This window comes from Trachurus trachurus, assembly GCF_905171665.1.
Source record: "Trachurus trachurus genome assembly, chromosome: 17".
In the NCBI taxonomy this organism is placed as follows: domain Eukaryota; kingdom Metazoa; phylum Chordata; class Actinopteri; order Carangiformes; family Carangidae; genus Trachurus; species Trachurus trachurus.
Genome location: NC_139900.1, coordinates 30,170,936 through 30,190,860, shown reverse-complemented (window position 1 = coordinate 30,190,860; position 19,925 = coordinate 30,170,936). Strand labels below are relative to the sequence as shown.

The following is a 19,925-nucleotide window of genomic DNA, read 5'->3' as shown; positions in this document are numbered from 1 at the left end:
TGAACAGCAGGGCTCTGATACTTAGTCCCAAGCTGTTCCTGTTTGCCCAAAACGATCAGGCCTGGCCTCGTGCTCTCTACCTGATCTAGTTGACTGGGCTGTGTAAGTTAGGTAGGCAGTCCCTGTCTCCATCCCCCTCCTCCCTCCCAATATGCACTTGGACCCGGGCTCAGGCTGCACCTTTTGTGTTCCACAGGGATAGGGGGGCCAGATGGAGGAATTTGATTAACCAGCAGTGGAGGACCAAATGTTCAATTGGATACAGAACCAGTTGGAAGGCGGGAGGGAGCGAGGGATGAGGCGGGGTAGAGGGAGAAATCTAAAATGGCTGGTCATGTGCGCCGGCCAACACTTTCCAAAGGGGAGCCCAAACAGACACTGAGGTGTAGTAATGCAGAAGCCCTTTTCCAAGTACCAGCTGGGCCTTTTAGGAGCCTCTATCCCCACAGCAGACACACGGCAGCCTCCGAGCAGCTTGACTTTACCATATGTGGAACTTTTTTATGCTCCACCTGGTTTCCCCAGGGGACCTGTGCCGCTGGGACGCCGGAGGCAGGTGAATTGCTCTTAATGCAAGGCATTGAATCACTGGGCCAACAACATGAGGGAAGTGCCTAGGGAGAGGAAATGGATCTGCAGAAAGACTGGCGCGGACTGGCGCGACCTTGGAGCTAGTGCCTGCTGCGGAGCAGAAAACGAGGCCGTGTGACGTGTCATTGTGCCTCCACTCACCACACACCTCTACTTTAACACTACCCACTCTTGTATTTCTTTCACAACATTGTGTATCATTTTACAAAGTGTTTTTTTTTTTTTTTAATGGAACTTAATCCATTTGTAGACTGCTGACTCCCAGCTTCCATTTAGAGCCTCACTGCCACTACCTGAGCTTCTCCCTGTCTCTCCCATTTCCCTTTTAGCTGTTTTATATTGATGTAGATTTTGCACAGTTGGTTTTTCATAAATGCAGCATGACTGTTTTCTGCCATACAGATTTTTTTTCACGTTTTTTTCCATGCTAATACCAATTTTCTCAGAAACATGATTTGTCGTGCCTCTGCTTGGTGAGAGATACAGTAGATACCTCTCTGACATAGTTTGAGTTCAGACCATAAGGACAGGTAGGTCAGATGGGGGAGATTTGAGCCCGGGCAGTGGGGGTGTGGTCACTTTCCTGCCGGCACCTGTCTCACTGTGTCTGTGGCACAAAGCCAGAGGTCAGGGGTCACCACAGGGGGCTGTCAAGGTCAAAGGTTTATCACTCTCCGAGGGGTCCTGGAGCCATCACTCAGACCCTACAGTACACACGATCTGCCCAGTTGAGTTTTTCCCTTTTTTTTTTCTTCCCCCACTTTTTCTAATCCTTCCAAATGGCTCAGGCAAAACTCCTGACAGCAGCAAGAGAAACAAACTGTGGGGTGTGGAGCTCTAAGCCATCAGCTGGAGATTTCACTTTGAAAAGATTCCCTTTTACTCACTGCCCTTTCCACCAATCAGAGGGCCCGCCAGAGTCCAGGCACCCAGAGCAGCTGCCCTCTGACCCTGCCAGCGGTTGTTGGTTTATTTTGTTTGGGCATTTTAGAGAGGATGGGGCTGCTTTTGACAGGTCAGGCAGCAGGACTTGGATGAGGTCTTTAGCAAAGGCAGCCAGAGAGGGAGAGGGAGAATTTCACAGCTCAAGAAAAAGAGTCAGGCTACCTCGAGCTGGTGTTGCCGTTCCACTACTACGCCCGTATTGCTGGAGAGGTTGTCATATTCATTCAGACATGTGGAAAATGGCCCATTTTAGGGGGAAGAGAGGGGCCATTCATGCAAAGTCAATTCCATCAAGCAGACAGAAATTCCTCGATACCCCTGTTTATGCAGCTGTGCCCTCCGATCAAATTACTCCTCCTGCCCCTTTCACTGCCCCCACCCGCCCCCAACCACATCTGAATGTGCCAGAAGTCTCAGATGGGTCTCCCACTCACTGGGGAGAAGGGGAGAGGTAAAGATGCATGAGGGGGCACGTAACCTAGAGTTCCACCTACCCGCAGCTAGTAATTGGGGCAACGCCACAGAGCTTCCATGGGTCAGAGGAGGAGCCTGTCATGTGAGGGGCACGTAGGGGCAGCCATAGGAGGCACGTCCCCAGAGAAGAGGTACTAACCGTCATGCTGTAGCACCAACTCTGACAGACCGCGGGGAATGGACCCGCCGCATCGAGCCTGTCAGCTGTTCCAGCAGCGCAGAGCGATCGTGGAGCCCTCCACTGGGACTGTATTACTGAAGGCTTTTCTTCTCTGCCTGTTTTATTTGTTGGGTGGGGAGGGCAGGGTTGCGGGTCTGTGTGCAAGAGGGGGTGTTGAGGGGTATAATTGAGAGCACAGAGGGAGCCTCGTCTCTCCATCTTATGATTTGGAGGTGAAGACAAGCGCCCTCGGGGGCCCCCTGTCAGAGCTTTTGGGCGCACTCGGTGCAGACTTCAATAAAAACACACAAAAAGAATTCCCCCACAAGGGCGCCCGGCTGAATTGCTGACGCCAATGTAAAAGATTCCGTTTTCTGTGAATCATTTAGTACGCGACCCTGAGCTCTCTACACAACATGACAATAACAGGAAACCCCCCTCTGTCCTCCTTATCGTGGAAAAAAGAGAGAGAGAGAGAATTGCAACAAACGCCAGAGAACACCAAATTATTTCTTTCACACATACAATTTCACACATCGATCACCCTCTGCCACTCCTCCATTTTCCTCTTCCCCTCCCACCTCTCACTCCTCTTTTCTTTTCTCCTCTCACTGTATTCCTGTCATGACAAATGTCAAACAGTCAGTTAGGAGGGTGTTTTTTTTCTTTTTGGTAACCAAGAGCTTGCCAAGTCGAATGTGCGCTGGGACAAGACTGCTGCGGAAGCATCACATTGGAGCATCAGCATCAGATATTTCTGTGAAAGTAACAGAAATGTTTGAAGGTGTTGTCACAAGCTCACAGGTTCCTGCTGTTTGTGTGCACCAGAGGGAAATGGCGCCTTCTCAGCCCTTTTGTCTCCTCCCTCCCTATTGTTGTTTTTAAACTTATTTCTCTGTTTAGTTGTTATCACTTTTATTGTGGTTAAGAATCTCAGCATGGCTGTTTTTTGTGGGTTTTGACAGAGGGGCTCGGCGTTGTAGTCGGAGTTAAAATTAGAGGAGTTGCTTTTCTGTGTGACTTGGAGACATGTCATCTTCTAGAAGCAGTGGGGAGTCTGTCAGTCACAGCCATGGTGTGTTTTAATCATCTCTGTCCCACTTGGAGAAGCGCTGACGGTTAGAGTGAGGGTTCCCTCCCCTGGACAATACCAGTATGCTAGAATCTCATACACTCTGATGTCAGACACAGCAACCAGTTAAGAAATATGAGACGTTTCTTCCTCAAGTTAATCCTGCAAATTCAATAGGGGAATCAAGCAATGTCTGGTGAATTTGCAGACATATCACAAGTGTGTTTGAAGGTTTTTGTGATCTTTCAAACGATATGACAGCTGGAAGGAGATTGGCAACAAAATAGCAGGAGTTTGTCACTATAATAAGAGAACGAAGCTGATAGAATAATCAAAACCCACGACGTGTTAGAAGCTTAATGAGCGAGGGCTCCCCCCAAGCGAGCAATAATAATAGTGTTTTGTAATTATATAGCCCTTTTAATAATACTCTAAGGAATTTTCAATAGACATTTCTTTGTAAAGCAAAGTAGGTTAGACTGCAAATTATATTTTCCATAATGTTGCAGTGATGATAGCAATTGTCTTTACAGTTTGTCGCCGAGAGTGACAGGGAGAATGCACGGCCAGGACGCCAAGAGGCAGATTCTCTTAACCCTGTGCAGAATTGGCCACCACACTACACCCATCCAGCCCCGCTCTCCTTTAACCCCAGCCCCTGTCTGAGCATGCTCCCTGCAGACCTCTTCAGAGATATGGCCTCTCATTTCTGAGAGCATCCTCTGACAGTCTTAATGGACAAGTAGTCTCTCTACAAGGCCAGGAGAGCTCTCGCTGAAAAGACCACTCTGGGCATGTCTGGGATAAGTAGTGTTTTCTCCTCTCTCTCTCTCTCTTGTCTAAGGTTGTGTTTATGGGCAGAAATTAAACGGAGCTGTCAGACAGCAGCAAACACAGAAGAGGAGGGAGGAGAGGAGCTTCCTTTGTTGCTGTATTTAACATAAATAACGCAATCTTTAGAAATGTGACAGACTCTGCAATTACAGAAAGACTTTAAACGATCTATTAGACATATAAAGTTGTGAAATATGAATCTTAATCATAATACTCTACTAATTGTTCTAATTGCAGTTGGAGTTTGGAGATTTACATACATTTTAGGCGTTAAATGTTCGCCAGAGTGACGTACGCCACTAATTTGAGCTTTAAACAGAAGTACTTAGAAAAATATTCCTACGAGCCCCCAAGCAATTAATCCAGCTGCCTGCCTTTGTCCACCTACCCATTGTGTTCTTTGTAAAAACCATTCTCTTATACCTCCACTTACTCCATCCTTTGAGACGCCATTGGAAATCCAGGGCTCTGAGTTGAACCCACAGTTGGTTTAAGTGTAATGAAATGTATGTCATGTCTCTGGCTCTCTCCCTCTGGCTTCCCCTCACCCCTGGCCCCCTGAAAGCACTGCCTTTGACAGGAAGGCCTCTGTGGCTTCTTCTGCAGTGATCTTTAGCCCCTTCAGGTCCCATTGACTATTTCAGGACGTCCCTGCGATTTGAGGGTGGACTCAACCGTTCACGCATGCTTCAGAGCATTGACTGAGGAGAAAAATAGACAGAGCGATGGAGTGGAAGCCTCGGACAGCTAAACCGGCCCTCTGGGAAATCCTTCTCTGATGCCTGGTCGCATTTAAAAAAAAATAATAATAATAAAAATAAAAAAAACAGATAGCCCTCTGCTCTGATGGTATTTATTAATGTTGTGCAGTATGCTTATTGAAAAACACCGAGTTGGAAGTGCTCCTCTGTCAGGTGTGTCGTGTATAAAGTAGAAGTCAAATGCAGTTTCTGTAAAAGGAGCCACGCTGAGCCATTCCAGATGATGCACATTTAAATTTGAACATATATTGACTCAGTTCCTCTAGTACCTGTTTATTTATCATGGATTCAATCTTCATGCAGATGAGGGTGAACAGATCATGCATGGAACACTTACCTTGCATTTGTTTGTGTGGCTGCTCACGAGGCTGCGTATGCGTCTCACCTGAAGCTTTTGTGGGTGCGTGACTGTATGTACGTATGTGTGTTTCCTTCTTCCCTCGTGTGCATCTGTGCGTGGACATGTGTCTGTGCATGGGTATTGCAGCTTTGGAGAGTGTGTGCATGTCCACTATATTAGACGGGAGCGTGCGAGGGGGTGCCTCAGCATGTGTGTACTGCTGTCTGTTCGGAGCTCTCGGCGCCAGCAGGGTGCGCCATTCCAATTTACCCATCAGCCACAGAGGCAGGGGGTAAAAGTGCGGGGCATCACTGTCGGAGATTTCACATTCGAGGGACAAGATTACCAGTCAGGGGACCCCTGTGTGGAGATGATGAGGGAGGGAGACGGCAGGGGCAGAGTGTGGGGGAGTTGGGACTGTTGGGATACGGTGGAGTGTTGAGAGCGGGGGAGAGCAGCACGACTCAACACCACCCTGGAATCCGTGGACTCTCTGTTTTCTGGGGAGCGTAGCTGCCAAGCTGCACATCTGCTTGACACCAGGCGCTGTGGTATGGCAGTCAGGGGCTGTCTGTCCTGATTCACATCTCTCCGCTTCCTAGTTTGTTCTAAGAATCTGAACAACTGCCGAAGCTCTGTGTCTTTAGAGATCCTCTCAAAACTGTGTTGTACAGGTTTCAGGGAAACAAAAGCAAAACAAAAGGTGCAGCGTTCTCACTGCCGTAGCGGCAAATTACTTATTCTTATGTCTGTTTTTCACTCCTGCCTGCTCTAACCACATGGACAGGAAAGGTTTTTGTATCCTAAACACTAAAACATTATCATGGCATTGTAAAATAATCATGAATAGTTACCTCAGACCCAGAGACCCAGCCTCGTCGGCCGTGCTCACTCAGCCTGTGTTTGAACGTCGGCCAAGTCAGCTATGGCTGCTCCAGAGGCCCTGAAGCCTGTTTGGGAGACGGGACATTCCAAACAGCATAACTCATTCTTTACACCCTCTCTGCTGCCATTAGTTAATTATATGCAGGTGTTTTCCTTTCTCAGGTTTTGCGCTGTAGATCTTATAAAAATGTAACCGTGAATACATGAAGCCGGATAGACGGAGAAAAGGAAAGGGAAAACAGTGTGGAGGAAGTGGCTGAATGTGCTGTGTGAAGCAAATTATTGCCCCCATGTAGATTCATCAGTTCTCCCTGCTGGATTAAGGAAGGGCCTTTCTAATGAAGTTCGCCCCGTCAAAATGAAGGGACTAATTCTGATTTAGCTGAGGTAATGAACTTCCCCTCTCCTAGTGAGAGCAGCACCATGGGGCGAGGAGAGAGGGGTGGTTGTGTAGGAGGGCAGGTGGGGAGGGGAGGGGGCAAAGGAGAGTGGTAGCAAGAGAGAGAGGGGGAGGCAAGATGAAGACAAGACAAGAGAGAGACATGGAGTGAGGACAGAGAGATAGAAGGGAGAGATGAAGCTAGGTGGAGAATGAGAAAAAAAATTATGCAAAACGCCTGTCTCGTATTTGCTGAGATATATTAAATTTCCAGTGCGGGTGCCTGTGTTATATAAAATTATGCTAATGTCTCGTGGCCCGCTGCGAATGACGGCTTGCTGGTCCTGAGCATGCGTGGCTGGCCGCTACACGGAGCGCGCTCAGTGGGACTCAGCTTTTCTATTAAGGAAAACCTCTAGACACCTGATGATGAATTCTCTCTCACCAAATGTTCCCCCTTTTTTGTGTCGAAAATATGAGCGCTTTTCTAAATGACTTTGGAGAGCCCGGCGTGGCGCTCGGCGGCCTGCGTCGAGCAAGGGGGAAGGGGGTATGGGGTGTGTGTGTGGGGGGGGGTCCCTCTGCAGCAGGCTAAGGGAGTCAATTAAGGCAAGCACTGATAATTATAAGCCGGCAGAACGCAGGGGCTGGCTAATTGTACAGTGTTCCATGCCGCGAGCCCAGCCAAGGGGCCTCTCCGCAACGCTCTCTTTCCCTGCTCCTTTGTGTGGACCACAGACTCCACAGAGCCACATACCTCAGCCTGACAATGCCACAGTGAGGCTGGTGAAAAAAGCCGGGCATGTGCCCGTAATTAACTTTTTACATTCAGGCCACTCACTCTTTTGAGACCTGAAAGAGATTCTGGTTAGATTCACACCTCATTTTTTCTCTCCTCTTTGGTTGCCAAAAAGTTTTCCTTTGCCTATTTTACAGTTTCTTTCCGTTTTCTTTCTCCTTTTTTAATCACTTTTGCACAACAACTTTCATCGAACACAAGAGTCTTCGAAAGTCAGGGCGTAGGCACTTGACCTTTATTTCCTTCGAACAAGAAAAAGCCCAGCAGTTTAGAATAGGCATGTATAGAGTAAATTAGAGCATTTCAGCGCAGAATGGTGTTTGTGTGGCTGCAGGGGGTCCGGCGCTCCCATGCAATCCATCTCAGCAGCCTGCACTGTTTGTCCCCAATGGACCTCCATACCTGCCTGCAGCTGCAGCGCCTACACATCATTCGTTAACAAGTATTCAGCTTTTGCCTTTGTTGTTGTGGATTTCTACCTTCTCTTTTTTTTCCTTTTCCTCTGCCTCTGTGACCTACGTGCTGCTCATTTGACCGAGTTTTAGCCATTGTGGGTTTCAGCTGTAAGAATAGCAGGTGAAGTGGTGAAGGGAAAACACAAAATGGTAGACTATCTTTCAAAGCACAAGGTAGCACCAGATCCTGCTGAAAAACCACATGAAAAAAAAAATCTGACAATAAATCTCATAAAGGACATATCTCGCCATGTCTGATGACCACTTAACTAATGCTAAGAAAAGCCTTTCTTAGTCATTTACTTATCTATAATACAGAAAAGCCCACACATCATTTAGAAATATTATTGAATGTGATGTAACAGGCTACAGCGAATGTGAAAGATCAGATTTACTAATTGAGTTTTGATTTTGATATTACATGGCTGTTTGCCATGTTGCCATGAGATGGAGTCATAAAAGCATTTATAGTCTTAATGTAAGCATCACACAGACAAACACAGAGCACAGCAGGCTCCTAATAAATACTAGACTCCATGCAGGAAGAAGACAAATGCACTGATTTACTGTGAGCCTGTCAATTATATGTCTGTCCTCAGGTCTTCTTTTTAAAACTCTTGAACATCCTGTAATAATTATGCATTTTATTTTTCCTCTTATGTCTTTGATTCTCCAATAATGGCTACTGGCTTTAGCTTCAGCATTTTCTGTTATGCAGTGAAAGAGAAAAAAAAAATCTGAATATCGCTGAACACATGCACAGGGACTCTTGGCAAATAGCTCAACTGGAAATGTCTCCTCAGTGCGTTTATGTTAAGGAGAAGGAGAAGTGTCCTTATGTTTTTGTCCCCCATGTTTTGTGAACTCCAAAAGGTGTTCTAGTCGACTAAACCTTTTGTAACATCCATTCAAGCGTTACGCATGTTTATCTCGACACAAAAACCTGTCAGTTTGGTGTTTCTACCTCTGGCCCAGCAGCCAGGGGAGCTGTGAGGCGGTTAATGTAGGCACAGAGTGGCTGATCCTAGCAGGAGCCTAGCCCTGCTCTGATTAGCACCTCCAACGAGCTGCCATGCATCAGAGCTGACATTCTCCCAGAGACGTTGTTCCCCCAGAATCCTTTGCTCTTGCTGTGCGAGGGCGTCGCCACTGACATGTCACAGCCAACAATCTCACCTCACCCCTCCTTCTCCCTGTGGAGGCTGGAAAACAGCATCAGGCATGCACCGAACCTGGGACCCTGACATGAGGGCTTTGGTACCTCGCTTAGCTCATCTTTCACACACAGTATATGTATTTTACATGCCCACTTCCCTACAGGCAAACTGCAGTAAAGCTTATCCTTTCATGCTGTGGTAGTTTTCCAATCTCTTTGATTTTATTGGCAAGGAGTCTAACACATTTCAATCACTGTTCCTGTAATATAGTAACTCTTTGATAGAATGGGGGTGAATTTTCCAGGTGCCATGATTAAATCTTGTACTTTAATTTCGACATTTTGCACTTGATTCACTCTGTCCTTCTCAAACTGCAGAGGCAGGAAATAGATATTAGTAATGTTCCCCCCCAGGCGCCAGTTCTCCAATCAGCTCTGGTCCAGGGGGAGTCCATCCCTTTGCGCTCCCACCCACCACCTTGCCAGTCCCATCCTCTGCATTCTCCAGGCCTTTAATGGGCCTTGTAGTATCTCTGAAATGAGTTTGTTCCTTATGAGCAGTGCTTCTACCTCAAGAGAGCACACCGCACGGAGGTGGAGTCAATTTGTATTCACCCATAATTCCCTGGGCCTTAATCACTCTGATTTTCCCTCCATTATCTGTTAATGGATAGTTCCCGCGGAGAGAAGAGAGAAGTAAACCCACCTACTGTTTACAGGCCTGAAGCTGTCTACTCTGCTACCATCCACAATCCCGTAGTGGGTTGTATATACAGCAGTGAGTCTGCTGAAAACCAAATCTTCTTGGTTTATTAACATACAACTAAAACATCAGGAGGAATAGTATGAGACAGATGGTACAGAAAGCAAACTCTTGCTAAAGGTGAAATTTATCATAAAGAAGATAACTACAAGCAAATATTTCCATTTTATAGCGCAGTTAAGCCGTTTAGAAACTCAGTATATCATTGACCTGTTAGTCTGACTCGACCAGCTTTGATTACTATGGTCGTCCTGTCGGTGGCTTCCGCTACAACCCATTCCCGCCTGCTAAATATTCTCAATTTGTTCTCCCACTTGTTTACTCATTACTTTCAGCAAAGAACAGCCTTGATTGATGTCCTTAATATCATTTGTTAGAGTGTGCTGCTTTGGCGACACAATCAGCATGGGAGTGAGCTTCAGAGAACCATTCACTATGCCCCAGAGAGGTGTGTAAATCTAAGTATCAGATTTTTCTCTTCCGAAGCCAAATGCTACAAGTGATCCTGAATTCCCCTCCAATTCAAACTGCTCCTCAGCAGAGTTGTTTAAATAGAGTAAGGGGCAGTGGTGGTGGTGGTGGTGGTGGTGTGGGGAGCGGTGGTGTTGGAATGGAATAAGCTGAGGGAGTGTTTTTAATTAAGCAATGCCCTGTGTTATACTTAACTACACACTATTATCAGAAAGTTAGACCGCCTTTAGTTCCTTTAGTTTCACTCTTTTACACTCTCAAGCGAGGTAAGACGTCTCTATCAAATTCACTGACACCTTTATCCCCGCCTTAAACTGACAGAATTCAATATGCTGCAGCTGTGTCGATGTTACATAAAGAGTTCACTAAACTATGCAAGACAAACCTGCAGGCCCCAGCGTCCCAAACAACCTTCAACAGCACATGAACTTCAGCCCGGATGAAGAAGTAAACAGCGCGGAGAAATAAAGACCATTCTTTCTAAGAGTAGTTTTTTCCTCTCTCCCTCTCCTGTCCTCCACATGGGAGAGATATTAGGCGTTTGTGTTTTAAGGAGCTGTGAAATACATAAACCATGAGCCACAGGAACGCGAGGCCCTGTGGATATGCAGATGGGCTTACTTTGCTGGTGTCAGGGATGCTTAGAGGGAGCAGGCACAGGAGCAGTTCTCATCTAAAGGATTTTCTTAGGAGTGCAGAGGGACAGGGTGGTGGCAGCGGAGAACACTCGGGAGACTCGGAAACAGAGAGTGGGAGGAGGGAGAGAGAGAGAGACAGAGAGAGAGAGAGAGATGAGGATAGAGGGAGAGAGAGCTGACAGTCCCCTGTGGCCCTGTAACTATATCCAGAGTCTGCTCAGTGCATAGAGAGGGGTGGGGGCTCACGCAGGGCCATGCTGATTGGGCAGCCCTGGAGAAGGGCTGGGGTAGCGACAGGAAGTGACCTCAGCCCAGTGAGGCAGCTGTAGGGGTGAGCTAGCTGACTTCCTCCCTTGGCTCTCACTAAGAAACAGGCTGCCAGCCTGATTCAACCCCTGTTACTCCGCTGAATAGAAACCCAGCCTTGCACAGACTGCTCATAATAGACTCAAACCTCTATTCCGCTCTCAAGCTCTTTTTTCTTTTCATCTCTTTATATTTATTTATATGTTACGCAGCACTCTTTCAGCCTAGGGTAGTATATAAACATATGAACTGTGTAATTGAATTATATACAATGTATATTCATACAGGATTATACAACTACGTATATATTCCAGTGCATTTTTTGTCTATGATTCCTATTAAGAGACCAAACACTGAATGAATGCAATTGAAGAGTATGCAACAGTCGTCCAAGAAATACTAAAACACATCAATGGCCTACAGTCCCAGTAAATATACAATTAGCATGTTTTTTGTAATGTTTGGTAAAAACTACAAAACATTACTGAGCCTTTTTTAATTAGCTTGTAAATGTTTGCATCTTCAATAGGAATGAGGCACAGCAGGGTATAGGGAAGTATTGAGAGAACAGAATGAGACATTGTTGGTTTTTGGTCTATTAATGGGATTTGATGACATTATGAAAAATATAGAATAACACCAGCCTTATTTTTCAAATTTGGAGTATATACTATATTTATATCTTTTTGCTGTTTTGCCCCAATGCACCTGCTCACAGACGTAAACACATACACGCACACACACAAGGTCAGTCAGGCAGGTGCAGAGTTATCTGCATAATGAAGCAGGCCAAGTCTCCAAAGGGACAGCATTGTGCGCTGGGGTCAAATGAGGGCTGCACATATGGCAGAGAAACAGATCTGTGAACCCTGCAGCAAGCTTGACCTTAGCGTACACCCTCGCACAGATAAGCAAACAGAATGGTGATCAAAGAGGGCAGTGATCCTCTTGCACGGCTATGTGGATGCTCTCGTGCTATCCTCCTCCTCCTCCTCCCCCCTCTTTCACTGATGCCTGCTGCTACACTCAGGCGCACATGTAGGCTACAGAAAAGCTCACCTGTCGAATGCATGACCGCAGAACGCACCGTCAAGTCTTTCTCTCTCTGCTTTGATCGGCCTTTACCTCTTTGCCAGACGGTCGTGAGGGAAGGTAGTCTGTGAGCTCGACAACTTGCGGTTTGTTTTCACATGCTGGAGACACCACCTTATGTGATATACCATGCCATATGTTTATGTTATTGAGAAAAGCTTGTAAAAGAACATGTGGTGATATGTTACTGTAAAAAGTTCAATAAGTATACGCCCACCCTGTTTCTCTTGGCACTGCGGGAGATGTTTCCATTCCTTTTTCTTCTTGAATATCAGAGGTCACTGGGTTTCATGTGTCACAGTTACTCAGTGTCAATCTATAGGTGCAGAGAGTGAGATACTGCGCTACCTGTTTTTTTTATACTTCTCATCAGGTGAAAAATTCTGTATATATGAGCAAAAAAATCACATTCTCGATATGTTTTTTAATTTACTGTAACTGTTCGTCAAATGTCTTTTTTATGAGTCAAGCATTAATAGTAATTATAAAAAAACAACAACATAAAACTGCACTGTCTTTCCAGTGCACTTGTTTTGCCAGATTTGCCTAAAGCACCTTCGATTAACCCTCTGCTTTGGTTCCTCCCGGACTCGAGCCGGGCACAGGTGGTTAGGTAGATTGTGTTTTCGTGCTTTTTTGGTACCCAGGGCGCCTATGCGGTGGGCACTGGGCTGTAGAGACCAGGGATAAACTCTAGATGAGTCCCCGTTGCATACCCCCCCCCCCCTTGCAGTAGCTGGCCCTAATGTGGGGCTTGGCAGGAGCTTGATCGAGCACTAGTTCTGCCCCATGGCAGAGTGTATAGGCCGTTTATTGACGCACAGGAGATGGGCACTTCTCTGGAAGTCTGAGTCAGCAGATCGTTGTGCTGCAAATGAGCATGCAGGTTCGGAGTCTGAACGACATTTATTTAAGCTATCTCTGGCCATGGCTGAGGTAGTTTAATGTCAAGATAGATGTGTGGGGAATTCTAATGCCAAGCAAATAAACTGGGACTCTGTCTTGCTTGAAATGACTGTCCTATCACTGTATTAAAAATGTTGACATGTGAGGATGTTGCAAAGGAGAGAGTGTTTTGGCAGCCTTGACAGTCAGTTTATGCACACTGAAGAAGTGATGGTTTGATTTGGATAGAGTATCTTCCATCATTTTTCTGTCCTTGTGGTAACAGTAATAACCCTCTGCCCTGTTTTAAATGAGGCATTTTGCACAATCTTGATACATATTTTTGATTCATCTTCTGCAAAGCACAAATGACTGGTCCTTCATTTAGACTTCCTTCAAATCTGCTTTAATTTGAAGACGCTAAATATAAATTATTTTGCATGTTAGTTAATCAAAAAGATTAAGCTCACCATGTTCAAAGTGAAAGGCCTCGTCTCAGCGATTAGGACCCCGGCTGGTCATCCAATTTATGCCTGATGGGAGCAGATCACACGTCATATTATTTCCTGTCTGAGTCATGAAAATTGCAGGCAGGAGTCTTTACCGCAACTTTGTTCAATTTAAATTGTGAAAAGTAAAGTAGAAAAGAAAAGTGTGAGAATGAGACCTTTGCTATTCACCCTCTGTTTATTTTCCCATTTATGATTTCCTGTGTTTTTGTGTGTTTGTGTGTGTGTGCGTACGTGTGCGTGTGTGTTTCTTCTCCACAGAGGAAGGATTGAACCATGAATGCAAGCTCTGTAGTCAGTCATTCGACTCACCAGCGAAGCTTCAATGCCACCTGATCGAGCACAGCTTTGAGGGCATGGGAGGAACCTTCAAGTGTCCTGTCTGCTTTACAGGTGTGTATCGTGCATGCGTTTGAGTTCAGTGTGTGTCATGTGTGTCATGGATTTGCATCCCAGTCAACTGAAAGGCAGTGTTAGTTTTTGTGTACATGTTAACTTTCCCAAGACATTTACATCCTCAATATGCAAAGCTTTGCATCCCAAGCATTTTTTTTTTCCCAATGTGAAAAGGCAAATGATTTCTAAATGAGTTGGTAAATGTCAAACAAGCAGGTCGGCTGAAGCTGAGAGTAGTTTGCTGCATGTGGCTTTTTATTTAGTCAAATTGCCTCCAAATCAAGGCCAAAGAAGTGTCATGAGGTGAGAGGGGGGAGAGAGCAGAGGGGGTGGGGGGGGACAGTGTGAGCAGAGGGGAGATGGGGGGGGGGGTGGAGGAGTGGGGAAAGAAAAGGAGATGTGCTAATTGTGGATGGCAGTGGTGCTGATAGCTGTAATGATCTCATCTGTCTCTGTGCGTGGAGGTGGAAGGACTGGACTCCTCCTGAGAGGATAGTGCCCTCCTTCAGTGTCAACAGGGTTAACTATCTCTATAATGAAATCTGCAAAGTCGTTAACTTCAGCTCTTCACTCTTTCTCCCTTCTCAGCTCTTTACTCTTCCTCGCACTTTTTGGGTCCTCAGCTCATTTCCCTCGCTTGCGCTTCCTCCCCCCCCCCCCACATCCTCCTCCTCCGTGTCTGCCCATCACCCCCCTAAAAAAAAACTCATTTGTCTCTCCTCCACTTGTTATATCAATTAATATCATTACCTCCCATTTTGCATTTTGCATTTTGCTCAGATATCTTTGTTCGTATTTTTTACCTCTTCACTCACCTTACTATTGAACTCCGTATTCATTTTCTTCATCTCTTTCTCTTTCTTTCTCTCTCTCCTCCCCCTCCCTCTACTGACTTCTACTTCCCTCATCGGTGTTTTGGCCTTATCTCTCTTTTAGCAGAAGCCTATTGATATATCCCCTCCTCGACACACCCCCACCCCCCTCTCTTCCCCCCACCTCCACCCCTCGCAGGGGTCTGAGCATTTAATATACAGAGCATGCCTCCTTCATCTGAGCCTTCATTTTCCACCGCCGGCTTTGACAGACAGGTCCCCCCTCTCCCTCCGCGTCCATATCGATCACGGCACATGAGAGGGATGCTGGGAGGGAGAAGGGAGGAGGGAGAGACAGAGTACACCCTCAGGACAGTGGTCGCAGAGCAGACAGACAGATGGGCTAAGGCCTGTGGTAGCGGGGAAGGCAGGCTAGGATGGACAGAAAGGCCTCCCTCTGTTGGGGATGCAGGGGACAGGCAGACTGAAGTCAGAGCACTCAGAGGAAAAAGAGGAACTGAGAGATTGGCTGACAGCTGTCCTTGAATATATTTCTTCAAGTTGAGTCTGGCATAAATTACAGAACAGACACTAGTTTAGCACCCTAACATAAACAAACTAACTGTCTATTGTCTAATACATGTGTGCAGTGTTTGCAGGCTCCTTTTTCAAATTAATACTAGGATTTTAAAAGACTCCATACCAAGATCTTCATCAAGATTTTTACGCAGCAAAGTCAGAGAGAGAGACTTTGAAATTATATTACACAAATTTTCTGTAGAAGTAAATAATATATTTTGACGGAAACATTAACTGCGCAAATTATAATTTTTATCAAGATAATAACAAAATGTTCATTAGCTAATCTGGCAAGCAACATAATGGGAAAACTGAATGCTCCGTAGCTATTCATTAGTTTAGAATATTTTCATCAATAGTATCATTAAGTTTTTATGGTCATCTTTAGGTAATCACAGCACTTGGTTAAGGTCAGGAAAAGATGGTGGTCTCTCTTAACTATTGAAGAAGTCAACACTGACATAAAGCACAAGATAAGACGTGATTATTTTGTTAACACAACCAAAGCCACAGTCAGTAATTGCATAAACCTAACCACACACAGAACTCATTATACCTGACCCCGATTTCCCTCACAGTGTAATAGGCAACACACATCAGTGGTATATAAACATGACATCTGAGAGACGGGACTGGGGGAAAAGGATTATCAAGAAGTAAATAAGATGTGCAAAGAAATACTCATTACATACGTAGATTTACATTGACTGTTTATACATAATATGTGTTGTATATTATCAGATTATTGTGCATTAACACATAAGCAGCATGTTTATGTTGTAGTTTATCGCTAATTTAACTAAGCAATAGATGTGAATCATATTGTTTAAGATGCTCGTAATTATTACCTTAAAATGCAAACTAATTAATATTTCCACGGACTAAAATATTTCTCTGTAAGATGTAGTGGAGTCAAAGTATAAAGCATATTAAAATGATTCTATACTTCAGTTAATGCACGTTGTTATTTTCCATATTAATTTAAGATTTTTTGCATTTCCTGTAATTCACCAAACAAGTCCTCAAAACTAAATGACCACATAATAATAACTATTATAAAAACTACAAGTATCACACAGGAAACCAATTGGTCTCCTGTATGAGATACAGTACCTGTGTCCTACAGCTTCCTCCTCTGCTCCAGTCATAACCACTTCAACCGCTGGAGGTCACCTGACAATAAAATGTAATTGTAACCTGCTTGCTCAAACAACTTCTTGGGTTGTTGTGCATTAATTATCTATATGAGGTTCTCCCTTCAGGTTTTTTTTTTTCTTTTTAGAACAATTTTGTTTACTCTGTGTGGCTGACATGCCAGAATTTTCATTCACAGAGATATAAAACAACAAGTCTGAACGGTGGCAGCAGTGATAGTGGTCGGGTCACTGAGTTCATGTGATTAACAAGGTTACGATGATGTTTTAGTTTGATCTGCCCACCCATGACCTAAAGCTCAGTGGGAGGCAGGAAGTGACTTTCATTCTTTGACATCCCTGATTATCCTCAATCCGTACCAAAGGGAACGGAGAGAGGAAGAAATCATACAACCAAACAGACCACAGGAAAGTTTTTTTTTTCTTTAACACTTTTTTTTTGGGGGGGGGGTCATAGACAGCAGATGAGGGGAGACAAAATAGAGGAGAAAAGGAGACAAAACTTGGAGGAAGCTGAGAAGGTTGCAACTGGCAAGTTTGGATGTGAGATGAAAGTGGGGAAGAGGAGGAGGAAAAGAGAACTGTGTAGGGGAGGGAGGGTAAATGGAGAGAGGTCCATAAGCCCCTGGATGATGAGAGAGAGGCTGACTCTCTCAGGACAGATTTGACAGGTTTCAGAAGTGGGGGAGCCTGCAGCTAGAAGTGTCTGCCTGCACCCTTAGGAGCAGTAGTGAGGGCTGGTGTGGAAATTGTGATTGGGAATATGTGCTTAAGACAAACAAAACAGAAGAAAGTGTGCCTGATGAAAGTCGCTGTATGTGTGTGTGTGCGTGCGTGTGCATATGTGTGTGCATCCTGGTTTTGTTTTTTGTTTTTTTTACTTATGTCACAGCATGAAGTATAAACTTGAAAAACTACAGGATGCACTGCTTTCAAATCTGCAAGAGTCTGACAAATACAGTAGTTTAATTAGTTGTTTTTTGTTTTTTTTAGTTGCTGCCCACATGCTCGTGTGTGATGTTCAAATTGTGACAGCTAACATCCCAAAAACTGACAGAGGCTTAGCTTTAATTCAAAAATTAGTAGTTATCAGCTCATAGCACCAAATCAACTCACAGCCGACTTGTTTGTGTTGCCTCGGAAACCTTGGATCAGCCTCTGCATTGTGAACTCTCAGATTAAGCAGAAACGAACACATGTAGGCTAGACGAATAAATAAATGAAAAGGAGAAAGGGGGAAAAAAGGATAAACTTTTTTTTCCTCCCTGCACAAACAGCTTAGTATTGGTGCAGTGCAGCCTGCAGAGAGCACCACCCTGCCAAAATAAAGATGAGCTGGGGCCTGTAGTAAAGGAGACGTCTGCCATGGGCGGCCCCTGAGATCTAATCAGAGGGCTTAATATCCCCCACAGCGAGGAGACCTTGGCCCCTCAGCCCCCTCAGCCCTGACACCCCTGACGCTCAACCCGGCTCAGCGCTCTGTTCAGCTCCACTCTGGCTCCATGGCCAACAAACTCCACAAAGTTCCCCCTCTCTCTCTCTCTCTCTCTCTCTCTCTCTCTCTCTCTCTCTCTCTCTCTCTCTCTCTCTCTCTCTCTCTCTCTCTCTCTCTCTCTCTCTCTCTCTCTCATTCTCAGCAGGGAGAGACACAATGGCCAGCCACTGATCCTGTTTGGATGTGGTTTTGGATTATTTCTTCCCTGTTTCTCTCTGTCCTCATTTTAACCCTCTAGGAAGACATGTCTCTCCTCCTCTGCTAAATGGGCATTGCAATAGCATTTTTCATATGTGACTCATGCTACCAAATGCCAATACAATGCCCCCACCCCCCACCCCCTCCCCCTTTTGCCCGTCTCAGCTTATCCCTTCATTACTAGTTGCATGCTAATTTAAAGAACGATGAGGGAGACTAAACAAATTGTTTAACTAAGTGTGTAACTTAAATTACATAATAACCACGGTTTATATCTGCAAATTGAATTGTGCAATCATCTTTATTAATCCTAAGATTTGATGGATGTCAAAACTGAACCACATAAATTAGCTTTTTAAAAAAAAGAAAAAGTTGTGTAGCTCTCATTAGCATCTTTGCTTTCGTCTGGCCAGAATTTACTGGTCTTATAAAAGGGCTTGAAGGTGCCATTAATGCATTTTAAGCTCTGGCACTCAGGCACTTTGGCTGTGAATGTAATTTGATAAATGCACAGCTGATTAAATGTGTCTCTGACTGGAACTGGACCAGATACACATGTAAACAGGGAGAAACAGCTATCATGACATCTCAGTTGTGTTTAGCCCTATTGTACAGTATTTGAAGGCCCCCCAAGTCTCAAATCCATTTTTATTTTTGCTGTATTGACTTTTTTCTCCTCTCGCCAAAGACATAATGAAGGCTTCCTGCAGCTGCTGTGACCTGCTTCTGTACAGTATATGCAGATAAAACACAGCTAACAGAAAAAAGCTATTGTTTATCAGTGTGTTTTTTTTCTCTCTCTCTTTCCGAGCATGTATTCCCCACAAGGAAAATTGTCACCGTTTTTGGAGCATAACAAATATGCATGATAGCCGGGGCCTTAACCTTGAGCTGAAATGTTTTGTAACAGACTGCAAAAGCAGCCATCTATCTGCAATTATGTTTGTCTTCACATTGCTGTGGTCATTAGTTTCAGAAATGGACCATGGAGTTGTTGTTTGTTCATTAGAGGAGGTTTGTTCATTTCTGGTTAACAGGCTGCCATGTTCCAGAGACAGCTGTCACCTAGGCATTAGCAGTCTGAGCGCATCGCCACAGTGTGTCTACTTTGGATCAAAACTTTTATTTCCCAGGTCAGGAGTGTGACATTCAATGAAGCCGAGTGCGTCTCAAGTGTACGCAGCTCAATAATTAATAACCACTCTCCCAGGTGAGCCCAAATTGGGACACGTTAATGTTGCAGAGCTCCGCCACGGGGCTGCCGCGACCCCAAAGCCATCTCCAACAGACACCTCACCTTTTGTGGCTGTGCTTTTTTTTTCTCTCCCCCTCCCTCTCCATGTGGCCCCTCAGTGCACGCATTAGAGGAAAAGTTATTTTGAGCTGTAAGAAATTCAAATGAAGCCCCCACATGCTAACTTTTCCAGAGCATCCAGACCTTTGAGATTAGACAGCCATCCTTAAAGCACAAGGGTCTGGGATAACAAACGGCATGTTTGAAGTGCTCCTTGGAGAGTGCAGAGATGCACGCACACACACACACAGACACCCACACATGCGAGACACATGCACTCAAGACGCACACAATTGCATCCCCTTAGCTTTCAAGCGTGGACTATGGCTTAATTAAAGCACAAATGTATGGTATATGTTTTAAGTGCCAGTGAGTTGTGTGTTTATATGATGGTGAATGCAGTCTGGGTCTGCATGAATAAGTAGTGCAACACCATGAATATTTATATTGTCAATATAATTAGCGATGTAGACTAATGGAGG

General features: G+C 45.0%; 1 protein-coding gene across 4 annotated transcripts in view; it reads left to right on the top strand.

Annotated features, from left to right (window-relative positions):
• The window catches only part of znf521 (zinc finger protein 521), an 89,997-nt gene that overhangs the window by 58,241 nt on the left and 11,831 nt on the right, over positions 1-19,925 (top strand). For all 4 annotated transcript variants that reach the window (XM_083991447.1, XM_083991445.1, XM_083991446.1 and 1 more), the window contains one exon: positions 13,777-13,908. In XM_083991447.1, the coding sequence (XP_083847573.1) occupies positions 13,777-13,908 (132 nt within the window). The remainder of the gene's footprint in view (positions 1-13,776; positions 13,909-19,925) is intronic.